General features: G+C 55.2%; 1 protein-coding gene across 2 annotated transcripts; it reads right to left on the bottom strand.

Moving 5' to 3' along the window:
* Positions 1 to 3,267: 3,267 nt before the first annotated feature.
* LOC144260237 (sphingomyelin phosphodiesterase 5-like) lies at positions 3,268 to 12,150 on the bottom strand. 2 transcript variants are annotated; one of them, XM_077808791.1, is made up of 7 exons: positions 11,172 to 12,150; positions 10,013 to 10,106; positions 8,324 to 8,464; positions 7,762 to 7,851; positions 7,337 to 7,400; positions 6,922 to 7,078; positions 3,268 to 5,499 (listed from the first exon to the last, which is right to left on the bottom strand). In XM_077808791.1, exons 1-7 carry the CDS (start codon positions 11,973 to 11,975, stop codon positions 5,404 to 5,406), a joined length of 1,446 nt encoding a protein of 481 aa, XP_077664917.1. In that variant the 5' UTR covers positions 11,976 to 12,150; the 3' UTR covers positions 3,268 to 5,403. The 2 variants fall into 2 exon arrangements, with proteins under 2 accessions (XP_077664917.1, XP_077664918.1); XM_077808792.1 differs by lacking the exon at positions 3,268 to 5,499 and adding an exon at positions 6,508 to 6,590.
* Positions 12,151 to 12,418: the final 268 nt, after the last annotated feature.

Below are 12,418 nucleotides of genomic sequence, written 5' to 3'. Positions count from 1 at the left end.
TCCTGATGGCTTGTAGTCCATCTTTGTGTGGAATGTTGGTGTAGATGGCTTCTACATCCATAGTGGCCAGGATGGTGTTATCAGGAAGATCACCGATGGATTGAAGTTTCCTCAGGAAGTCAGTGGTGTCTCGAAGGTAGCTGGGAGTGCTGGTAGCGTAGGGCCTGAGGAGGGAGTCTACATAGCCAGACAATCCTGCTGTCAGGGTGCCAATGCCTGAAATGATGGGGCGCCCAGGAGTTCCAGGTTTATGGATCTTGGGTAGTAGATAGAATATCCCAGGTCGGGGTTCCAGGGGTGTGTCTGTGCGGATTTGATCTTGTGTTTTTTCAGGAAGTTTCTTGAGCAAATGCTGTAGTACGATGTCCATCTGTTTGCATTTGGAAAGGAAGATGATGTCTGTCTGTATCTGTGCAAGTTTTTTCATGCAGTTGATAGATTTCCACTCCATACCAGCAGAAGCAGCTGTTCTATCCCGGGGCCCCTCCTTCTGCCCCTCCACCCCCACGAACATGTGATCTTCCTGATAACACCATCCTGGCCACTATGGATGTAGAAGCCCTCTACACCAACATTCCACACAAAGATGGACTACAAGCCGTCAGGAATGGTATCCCCGATAATGTCACGGCTAACCTGGTGGCTGAACTTTGTGACTTTGTCCTTACCCATAACTATTTCACATTTGGGGACAATGTATACCTTCAGATCAGCGGCACTGCTATGGGTACCCGCATGGCCCCACAGTATGCCAACATTTTTATGGCTGATTTAGAACAACGCTTCCTCAGCTCTCGTCCCCTAAAGCCCCTACTCTACTTGCGCTATATTGATGACATCTTCATCATCTGGACCCATGGAAAAGAAGCCCTTGAGGAATTCCACCATGATTTCAACAATTTCCATCCCACCACCAACCTCAGCCTGGTCCAGTCCACACAAGAGATCCACTTCCTGGACACTACAGTGCTAATAAACAATGGTCACATAAACACCAGCCTATACCGGAAACCTACTGACCGCTATTCCTACCTGCATGCCTCCAGCTTTCACCCTGACCACACCACACGATCCATCGTCTACAGCCAAGCTCTGCGATACAACCGCATTTGCTCCAACCCCTCAGACAGAGACAAACACCTACAAGATCTCTGTCAAGCTTTCTTACAACTACAATACCCACCTGCGGAAGTGAAGAAACAGATTGATAGAGCCAGAAGAGTTCCCAGAAGTTACCTACTACAGGACAGGCCTAACAAAGAAAATAGAACGCCACTAGCCGTCACCTTCAGCCCCCAACTAAAACCCCTCCAACGCATTATTAAGGATCTACAACCTATCCTAAAGGATGACCCAACACTCTCACAAATCTTGGGAGACAGGCCAGTCCTTGCCTACAGACAGCCCCGCAACCTGAAGCAAATACTCACCAACAGCCACATACCACACAACAGAACCACTAACCCAGGAACTTATCCTTGCAACAAAGCCCGTTGCCAATTGTGCCCACATATCTATTCAGGGGACACCATCACAGGGCCTAATAACATCAGCCACACTATCAGAGGCTCGTTCACCTGCACATCCACCAATGTGATTTATGCCATCATGTGCCAGCAATGCCCCTCTGCCATGTACATTGGTCAAACTGGACAGTCTCTACGTAAAAGAATAAATGGACACAAATCAGATGTCAAGAATTATAACATTCATAAACCAGTCGGAGAACACTTCAATCTCTCTGGTCACGCAATCACAGACATGAAGGTCGCTATCTTAAAACAAAAAAACTTCAAATCCAGACTCCAGCGAGAAACTGCTGAATTGGAATTCATTTGCAAATTGGATACTATTAATTTAGGCTTAAATAGAGACTGGGAGTGGCTAAGTCATTGTGCAAGGTAGCCTATTTCCTCTTGTTTTTTCCTACACCCCCCCCCCCCAGATGTTCTGGTTTAACTTGGATTTAAACTTGAAGAGTGGTCAGTTTTGGATGAGCTATTACCAGCAGGAGAGTGAGTTTGTGTGTGTATGGGGGTGGGTTTTTGGAGGGGGGTGAGGGAGTGAGAGAACCTGGATTTGTGCAGGAAATGGCCTAACTTCATTATCATGCACATTGTGTAAAGAGTTGTCACTTTGGATGGGCTATCACCAGCAGGAGAGTGAATTTGTGTGGGGGGGTGGAGGGTGAGAAAACCTGGATTTGTGCTGGAAATGGCCTAACCTGATGCTCACTTTAGATAAGCTATTACCAGCAGGACAGTGGGGTGGGAGGAGGTATTGTTTCATATTCTCTGTGTATATATAAAGTCTGCTGCAGTTTCCACGGTATGCATCTGATGAAGTGAGCTGTAGCTCACGAAAGCTCATGCTCAAATAAATTGGTTAGTCTCTAAGGTGCCACAAGTACTCCTTTTCTTTTTGCGAATACAGACTAACACGGCTGTTACTCTGAAACTTTTCAGAACTAGACCACAGGTTCAGTCCAATGTCCAATATCAGGGGGACCCATTCTCAAGCTGGGGACCTCACCCTTGCGACTCAGACTTCCCCTGACGAAGCATAAGCGGATCTGAGAGCCAGGATCAGGGCCCCTGAGTTCTTTTTATAGTTCTCTGGCAGGCTACTGATGTCTCTTGAAAGCATGCAGTCCCTGAGTGAAGCCTTGTGGCTCTGAAGTAGAATTACCTGTTTCCTGTGTATACACCGGTAACTAGTTGCATTCACCAGCACAAGGTAATTCTCCAGTGAGCCGTTCATAGAGAGTTTACTACAAACTTCAAAGAGAAACATAGACAATGAAATTATTACACCCAACTTTCATCGAAGTGTTACTGTTCCCTTTTTGATCCCTGAATCAATAGAACATAGTGACAGACAGGAACCGTCTGTTCACACGGTTAACATCTAACAGTTAGTATTACCTCTAATTCTCTAATGATACAGGGCTGCGTTTCAAAGCTCTAGTCTGTTTCCCATGGCTATATTCCTATTTATAAGGAATAGCCACAATTACCATTTACATACTTCTCTAACATGTCTTTAAAGGTTAAATTTGGGTCATTTCGTCTGCTAGTTAACTCTTTCTGGCTCAATGTCCCCCCCCCAATTCCATCCCCCCACATCCCCTGCCTGTCCCCCCCCATGTCCCCTGCTCCAGACAGGCTGGTGTCAGTCACACCTGGATTTCTGCAAAGAGTAAACAACCTTTTCCCCTGTTGGTCCCAAGGGAGGGCTCAGATACACTCAATGAAGCCACACCAGGTGTGTAAATATAACCGGTTTTATTGCCAAAGTATAATAAGCTTCCCAGCCTTCATGTGTTACTGAATATGTGCTTTCCAGCAAGCAAGCAAGCAAGCAAGAATCAATGCATATGCCCCTTCTTCTACGGACAGTCCTGGACCCTCCAGCCTTGTCCTTGAGGGCTCGTAGCAGGTGCTGCTCCAGCGTGGGGAATTCCCGGGCACCCACAAGGCAGAGGTCTGCAGGGGAGACTGTTTGTCGAAAGCCATTCTCAGAGCCTTTTTTATCATCATCTCTTTCTAAGGGGGTGTATTCATCCCCAACCAGGCTCTGGCGGGCAACACTGTTGCTTTCTGTTCCCACACTTAACACTCTTAGGCCCCGCTTATCTCTTCACTTGTTTATCCAGTCGGAGTGGCTGCAAGACAGCCCAGCTGATCAAAGCCAGTTCACTACTAGCTCCACCCGGACCATCCTGTAATAACAGGCCAAGGTAACTTGCAGTCAGCCCCAACATCCCCCCATCTAGTTAACCCGGCCCCACACAGGAGAAATTGAGGTGGCTCCACACCGTAGTGATCCCCCACAGGCCCTGAGCCCAGACCCAAGGTGCTGGGCCTCACCGGCCAGAGGGGCACAGTGGACCAGCATGTCTCCTGCCCTGGGCCCCCTGGCCAGCGCAGACCCACCTCCCATGGGACCAGCAGAGCCCCTGGGGGCGACTCTAGCCCAGCCCTAACCCTAGCCCTTCAGTCCATCCAGCCCCATCCCACCAAGAGCTTCGCAGACTGTCCAAGTCAGGGGGAAGGAGCACAGGGAGGGGGAATGGAAGGGCCCTGCCCAGCCCCACCATAACGAGGACTCTACATTGACCTTCCTCCCCGGACACCGGGGTTCACACTCGCTGCTGTCACTGTGGTGCAGGGTTCAGGAGCAGCCGCAGCCCCAGAGCCACATGGTCCAAGCAGCCGGCCAGCTGGGTGATGAAGGAGAACTTCTCTATGTCCTGTGATGGTATAAATCATTGTTGCAACCAAGGTCCTATAGTTGCACCAAATCTTGTACAAAGGAGGTCAAGTAAGGTGTCTATGAAAAGGTTGTAATTTGCTGGTTATGATTATGCTGTTTGTATGTGTGTATCATTTTTGTATTTGAAGTTATGAATATTGGCTCTGTACTTGTATCTCAATGTGTTTGATTCTAAGTAGCACCAGTGAAGCATTTGGCCATCTTATTGAGAAGGGACTCTTCAGATTAAGTGCCCAATCAAGAAACACTTAACTGACAATGGACCTTGGGAGACTCAAATCCACATAAGAAGTCTTCCTGGGAATGTTCAAAGTAGCATGTGAGCAATGGTTGCTCTACCTGTAAAGAACTGAGTCATCCATGGACATGTGACTTGCCCATGGGACTCCAAACTCCATCTTGCTGCTGTGATTTCCGACAGTAAGAACAAAGGGGTTTCCTTCCACATGGCAGAGGATATAAAAGGCCCCAGAAACCACTCCATTTTGTCTTCAATCCTGTTTCTTACCTCTGGAGGGACTTTGCTACACTGAAGCGCTGAACCCAGGACTGAAGGACCCATCCCAGCTGGGGATGTTCTCCAGAGACTTGATTTGAACCTGCAGTTTATTCCATCACTGCTGCAAGCCTGAACCAAGAACTTGGCCATGACTGTCTGTCATTGATTCCATTGAACCCATTCTAGCTCTCATGTCTATCCTTTTCCTTTTATGAATAAACCTTTAGATTTTAGATTCGAAAGGATTGGCAACAGCGTGATTTGTGGGTAAGATCTGATTTGTATATTAACCTGGGTCTGGGGCTTGGTCCTTTGGGATCGGGAGAACCTTTTTTTTTGGGGGGGGGGGGGGATTGGTTTTCGTAACCATTCATCCCCATAAGAAGTGGCTGCTGGGGTTGATACTGGGGACTGGAGTGTCTGAGGGAATTTCTTGTGTGACTTATGGTTAAACAGAGGGTTAAACCAAAGTCCTCTCTGTTTGGCTGGTTTGGCGTGCCTTAGTTTGTAAAGGACCCCCAGCTTTGGGCTGTGACTGCCCTGCTCAAAGCAATTTGTCCTGAATTGGTACTCTCAGTTGTGTCCCTCCAGAGGCTGCATCGTTACACTGGGGTTCACACTCGCTGCTGTCACTGCGGCGCAGGGTTCAGGAGCAGCCGCAGCCCTACAGCCACGTGGTCCGAGCAGCCGGCCAGCTGGGTGATGAAGGAAAACTGCTCCACCTCCTGGGGAAAGCAAGGGGACAGCGGTGTCAGGAGCACAGCAGGCTCCCTGCTCCCCCCCCCGAGAATGCATGGGGGGGTCCCCTGAGACCACAGCTCCCAGCATGCAATGAGTCCAGGTCTGGCTAAGCCAGAGCAGTGCAGGCTGGGACTTGTAGTCTCCATGGGCTGCACCCTCCCCTCAATCAACGCTGAGCACTGACACAGCTCACTACCCCTTCCCAGCCATGGCCCGGCCAGGCTCCTTCCCCCGCTGCAGGGCAGGAAACAGCCCAGAGTGGAGGTCCCACGCAGAGTCATGCAGCACATAGGGTCAGAGCCAGCAGAGATCCCAGGCGTCCTGGCCCCCAGGCTCGGACCCTTCCAGGGAGCCCTGGACCATGCTGACTAGCTCTCTGAATCCCCCGCACCCTGAGCAGCGATTCGGCAAGGCCAGCCCCCTGCAGCCTGGCTCCACGGCACCATACCATGAAAACCCCGGAGTGTGGGAGCTGCTGAGAGCCCCTGAAGGAGCTGACCTATTGAGTGCGGCTACCAGCCCCAGCCACCTCCCCAGCATGGGTCCCCGTGGCCGTACCAGCCCCCAGCAGCTGGCCCCTGAGCCAGGCAGGCCCCAGAGCTGAACCCCCCTGCCCTGGGCCCAGCATCCCTGGCTGGGAGCTCGCCTGCACCCTTGGGCTTGGGGCCTGCTCTTCGTTCCGTGGGGCCCAGGCCAGGCTGGGGGCTAGGGGCTCCCACGGGGGTACCCATGTACGGGGAGACTTTGGCAAACCAGTAAAGTGCCTGAAACCACTATGGCTTATTACTAAAAGCAGCCAAGTCAGCAGGCTGTAAATTAGCCAAGTCAGCAGGCTTAGCTTAACCAAGGCAGGAGGGGAGGGGGGTCTTTGGGTGCCACGGGAAGGGCAGCTTGACCCTGCATCCTTCCTGATAAGAATTGTGTTGAAGTTGCTGATACATGCATCTTAGAAGAGCAGGATGTGCCCCAGGAATGTCTGCTGGGGCCTCAAGGCTGCAAACTCTGGAAAAACCCACACCGATAATCAGAAGGAGCCTCTTGCTTGCCCATGGGAACTGCTGGCTGAACAAGTTTGCTTTAAGGGACATAAAAAGAAAAGGAGTACTTGTGGCACCTTAGAGACTAACCAAATTATTTGAGCATAAGCTTTCGTGAGCTACAGCTCACTTCATCAGATGCATACTGTGGAAAGTACAGAAGATCTTTTTATACACACAAAGCATGAAAAAATACCTCCCCCCACCCCACTCTCCTGCTGGTAATAGCTTATCTAAAGTGATCACTCTCCTTACAATGTGTATGATAATCAAGTTGGGCCATTTCCAGCACAAATCCAGGTTTTCTCCCCCCCCTCCCTCGCCCCCCCACAAACCCACTCTCAAGCCGGGGCCCCTCTGGGCACTCACCGTTGTCAGGCTGATGGGGGCGGGGTGCTCGCGGTACAGGATGTAGTCGATGCGACGCCCTTCCCAGGGGCTCCCTGCTGCCGAGGGGTCGGGGCAGCCGTCCTGCAGGATGGGACAGGCCAGGTACTTCCGCCTGCCCTCCTCTTGCTCCAGCGTCCTGCGGGGTGCACGGGGGAGCCGTCAACAGGGGGCCGAGTGGCAGGGGAGGAGGCGCGTGGCTCTGCGTAGGGGGCTAGTCACACCTGGGCTACAGGGGGCTGCATGGCAAGGGAGGGCCATCCACAGGTTAGCCTTTACCCTGTCCCATTAGTGTCCCATTACCCTGTGTGGGGGCGGGGGCAGAGCCTGCCTTGAACTAGGGCTGTAAGCCCCCCGGCCCCTCCCGCGCTCCGGAACCCGCAGGTGCAGCCGTTACCTTTTCAGCTTCTCTGGGGTCGACACGGCCTCCTCGTAGATCTCCAGGTAGTTCAGCAGGGTGCCTGCAGGGACGTGAGCAGCAGTTAGAGCCTCCCCTGCTCTGCCGCTCCCCCCACCCCAAAATCTTCCTTCACCCACAGGTACCTCAGCAGAGATCTGGGTGCGGGGAGGGAGCAGGGCTGGGACAGGAGGGGGCTCCGGGTCTGGAGGGGCACGGGCAGAGCTGGGGGGCAGGCCTCGGCCAGCAGGGCCCCTGAATCCCTGACCCCCGACGTCTCACCCGGGGGTTCCAAAGGCTGGGTCCCCCTGTGGGGATCTGGATCTAGATGTTTATCTGCAGCCCCAGATGGGGGCCCGGCTCCGTGGAACTGAGACAGAGAGGGCAGCAAGCTGCACTGGGCACTGGGCCAGCCAGACACGTACCTATGGCCCAGGGCTTGTCCTGCCTGGGCCCCACTCGGCATGGGTCTTGGTACTGCTGGAAGATGTTGTGGGTCTGCTCCAACTTATCCCCTGGAAAGATCCGGCAGAGTGAATGGGCACATCTGCACTCCCCCCTCCCCTCCCCCTCCTCCAGACCACCCTTCCTCACCCCCTCACTGCCCCCCGCACTCCTTGTGTGATGAAGCAGGAATTTTCTAAAATATTTGTATGATGCCGATGTGTGCCTCAGTTTCCCTCTACACTTTGCTGCTCCTGGAAGAGTGCAGGAGACTGGTGTGCCTGGATTCACTGCAGGGAGCCATGGAGCAAGACAGGATCACTGAGGCCTGACAAGCCAGCTCTGGAGTGTCGGAGGCCGCGGGCCTGCAGTGGGGAAGTGTGTGAACCCTCGGAGTGCGGCATTCTGGAGGGGTCACTTCCAAGGGATGTGTTACAGGCTGGGCACAGAGAAGACCCTGTGACTCCACAACACTTGGTCACCCAGCCAGGCTCCTTTCCTCCTCCGCAATCCCCATGGGTTCTCCCTCGGGCCAGACTCCACCTGAGGAGCAGTTGTCGAAGTTGAAGTCCCCGCAGAACACATCAAAGGCGACGACGTCCCCTTGCTGCGCGTGGGCGTCCTGGAACAGCTGCACCCAGGAGAGCCCCATGGTGAGCTGGTCAAAGCGGATCTGTGCATGGGCTGAGGAGAGAGGGCTCCGTTACTGGCTGCACCCCAAATCCAATCCCTGCAGCACTCCCCCTCAGGGATCAAGAGCAATGGAGCCAGGATCCCCAGGGCAGGAAGTGAGCACCCCCCACCCACCACTCACGGAGACCCTGCAATCAGGGGAGCCTTGGCCCATGGCTGGAGGGTCGGCACTGGGACCTCAGCCCAGCCCAGGGGACAGGTGTCCCCCCCCCTCGCTCGCAGGGGGCCCTGCAGGGGAGAGCTAGGGAGGCAAGCAGAGGGAGCTGGGGCAGCAGAGGACTGAGGGCCCAGGACTGGCACCGCAGAGCACAGCACTGCCACCAAGCCCACTCCAGGGAGAGCTCTGTAGCTGAGTTGTTTCCAGGAGCAGAATGGGGAAGGGGGGGCCTGATTGTCCGTGTGACGCTCCGTACCTCAGGGGAACACCCTGTGCCCCCATGTTAATCCTTATAATAGGATTGCATGGTATCCAATGCAAAGTTTGGCGTGTCGGGTGGCTTTGGAGGCTCATGATGCACTGAGCAGTGTTGTTATAGTGATTTTATAGGTGGTAATTTCATGTACATAGTTACAAGGCTGAAAATGAGTCCTCATGGCTTAAAACAAGCCCAAGCAAAAACTCTCCAAGAGCAGAGGGGCCATTCACACCTCATGAGGGCATGTATGGGACAAACCCAGCCCAGCCTCACAGGGACAAAGGACGCTGGCCTAGGCAGCAACAAAGGATCTGTTGGATTCTCGAGTGAGTTACCCCCCTTCCCTTGGTCAGTTTGGGACAGCGATGAGGTAATGCTCACCTGACTCAAAGGGATGGGGGGCAAAGCCAAGAGGGAAGAAAGGACATGATAAAAGGAAGAGATGTTTGCCAGGCTCTTCCTCTCTCTCCCACTTCCATCTACACACACCACATCAAATGACTGAAACGCTGATCAAAGGGGAGAGCCTGGCTGAAGGGCAACCAGCCAGCCTGTTCTGAGAAGCATCTAAGTTTGTAAGAGCATTGAAAGTGTTAAGATCAGCTTAGAATGTGTTTTGCTTTTATTTAATTTGACCAAATCTGACTTCTTATGCTTTGACTTATAATCACTTAAAATTTATCTTTTGTAGTTAATAAATTTGTTTGTTTGTTCTACCTGAAGCAGGGTGTTTGGTTTGAAGTGTGTCAGAGACTCCCCTTGGGATAATAAGCCTGGTACATATCAATTGCTTTGTTAAATTGACGAACTCATATAAGCTTGCAGCGCCCAGCGGGCATAAGCGGACACTGCAAGACGGAGGTTCCAAGGGTTGTGTCTGGGACCGGAGATATTGGTTAGTGTCGTTCGGTTGCACAATCCAAGCGGTTTACATGGCAGAGGCTGTGCGTGAACAGCCTGGGAGTGGAGGTTCTCAAAGCGAAGCAGGGTAAGGCTGGTTTCCAGAGTCAAGGATTGGAGTGACCTAGCAGATCACCGGTCCAGATAACACCAGGGGAATGTCACTGTCCGGATGGGCTGTTTTCTCCCTCTCCAGCCCCCATGGGCTACAGCCCCAACTCACCTCCATAACACGTACTGTAACCAGCTGGAGCGTGCAGGTGGGTGCAGTTCAGGTAGCCCACAATCCTCTGCCCTTGGGCTTCCCCCAGCTGCACCTAGCAGGTGCACATGGAAACGTTGCCAGTTACAAGCTGGAAGGCCACTGATGGGGATGGGGCACAGCACAGGCCCCATCATGGGGAGGGGTGGGGGTGCAGGCGTTTGGCCAGGGCGACAGTCAGAGCCATGGCGAAGGAGGGTCAGTTTCAGCCGTCAGTGCAGGGCATGGCTGGGACCCGGGAGGAGATGACCCCCACATGGCTCATGGGCCCACATGTCTGTCACCCCACGGGTGCCCAGGACTCAACCCTTATTGTCTGGCTGGGGTCCCACTGCCAAGGGCTCTCCCTGCTCTCCTGGCCGGGCTGTTCCTGAAGCACCTGCTCCCCCCAGGCCCTGTCCCTGCCTGGGCTGCAGACACCCACTCCCCGGCCAGGGCTCCCGGAGCTCTCAAGCTCCGCAGGCACTGCCTGAGGGGCACCCCCCCACACAGGCTGAACAAGAGCATCGGGGGGCCCTGCTCCCGCCACCCACTGCTGGAAGCCGCAGCCCACAGCCCCCTGTCTGGGGATTCTGGGATTTGGGGCAGATGAAGGTGCTTCTGGGACAGCTGGGAACCAGCTGCTTGCTCCTTCTTGTGGATGGGGCTAGGCTGATGGTGTGGGGCATTGTCCCTCATCTTCCCTTGGGTTGCAGGAGGCCCCAGGGTAACCAATCCCCGGCACGCAGGGGTCACCAGCTGAATGGTGCACATGTGCACACGGGGGCTCAGACTCAGGGCCTCCCTACAGCTGGAGGCCGGGACACACGGGGAAAAGGGAGAGGGCCCAGGGTCACTTGGGGAGTCCAGGGCAGACCCGGGAGGAGACCCCAGGAGTCCTCACTTCCAGTCTCCTGCTGTAACCCGCTCCGCCACCCAGGCCCACCTCTGCCCACGCAGGCCCAGCTCCCCTGCAGGGAGCGGTGGCTCGTACGCGGATGCAGCATTGCCCTGAGCAGGGCCGGGAGGGAATGCCCCACGCCGCCCTGCAGCGACCCCTTCAGGCTGGCCGGGGAGAGGCCATGCCAGGCCCAGGAGGGTAGAGGGCCCTGGGCTCCCCGCAGCTGGGGCAGGTCCTCACCTGCACGGAGAGCAGCCCCTTGGCGGACAGCGCGTCCTCACGGATACCGTTGGGGTAGCAGTGGTACTGGGCGGCCAGCACGGGATAGCGGCTGGCCAGGAAGAGCCCACTGTTTAAGACCTTGAGAGTACAACACCCATTCAGCCCGTAGGTGCCCACGTCGTACACGATGTGCTCGTAGAAGGGGCTCAGCAGCTGGCAGAGGCGGGCGCCCGCTCGCTGGTCGAACACCTCCTGCAGGCAAAGGAAGTCCACGTCTGGTGGGAAGGATGCCGAGATCTCCCCAGGCCCAGCCCCTTCCTCCCTGTCGAACTGGCTGCTCCTGGGGCTGGCCAAGCTGGCACTGGCCTCCCCCTGCGTGAGGCGCTGGCCGATGCGGGCCACGCGCTGCTTCATCTGTCCCAGGTTGCTGTTCTTGGCCAGGCCGTTGGGCAGGAGGCACACGTTGGCGCTGACGAAGCTGAAGGCCTTGCCTGTGTCCGGCAGCTCCCACGGCTCTGGGTGGCGCGAGGGCATGGTGTGTTTGTAGGCGAAGGGCCTGCGGGCAGCCTGCAGCGGGAGCCACAGCAGCAGGCCCAGGAGGGCGACTGGCATGGAGAGGAGGAGGAGCAGCAGCAGCAAGGGGCCGGTGACCACTGCCCGCAGGGGGCAGGGCCGGCACCGGTTCTGCTGCTGCTCCGCCGTGGTCTCTCTGAGGTCGAGGAGGCAGTCAGTGGCCCAGTAGCTGGGGAAGAGCAGGTACTGTCCCAGGCTGTACAGGCCGCTCAGGAACCGGTTCGGGAACGGAGACTCCCGCAGGACCATGCTGCACGGCACCAGGGGCCGGGGAGCCCGGGCGTTACTGCTCTACCTGCTTCCCGGGGGCTCCGGTCACACCTCGCCACGCCCCGGGGGTCCCAATGCCCGGCCCGGGGGTCCTGCAGGGCGGGAGGAGCGGCTGATCCCGGCCGGCTTCGCGTCCCGGGAGGTGCTGAAGGGAGAGAACGGGCAGGAAGGTTTCAGACACGTCACGTCGCACTCGCTGGCTGTGAGACTGTCTCATTAGCAGACTAGCTCCCTCTCACACGCATTCCTAAGCTCCTCGCACTCATTTTGAGTAAATATAGAAAGATTTAAAATATTTTTGAAGGAGACAGTGTTTGTAGGTTGGTCACAAAACATGTTGCATGGATGGGTGGCACATGAACCGCTGGCTCAGGGAGGCTAGTCCCCGGCTTGGCCCATCCCTTCTGCCCGAGTGTGGTGTT

The sequence above is a fragment of the Eretmochelys imbricata genome, chromosome 2, assembly GCF_965152235.1.
Source record: "Eretmochelys imbricata isolate rEreImb1 chromosome 2, rEreImb1.hap1, whole genome shotgun sequence".
Taxonomy (NCBI): Eukaryota; Metazoa; Chordata; order Testudines; family Cheloniidae; genus Eretmochelys; species Eretmochelys imbricata.
Note: the sequence above shows the minus strand (reverse complement) of the source record. Positions and strands in the feature narration are given on the sequence as shown.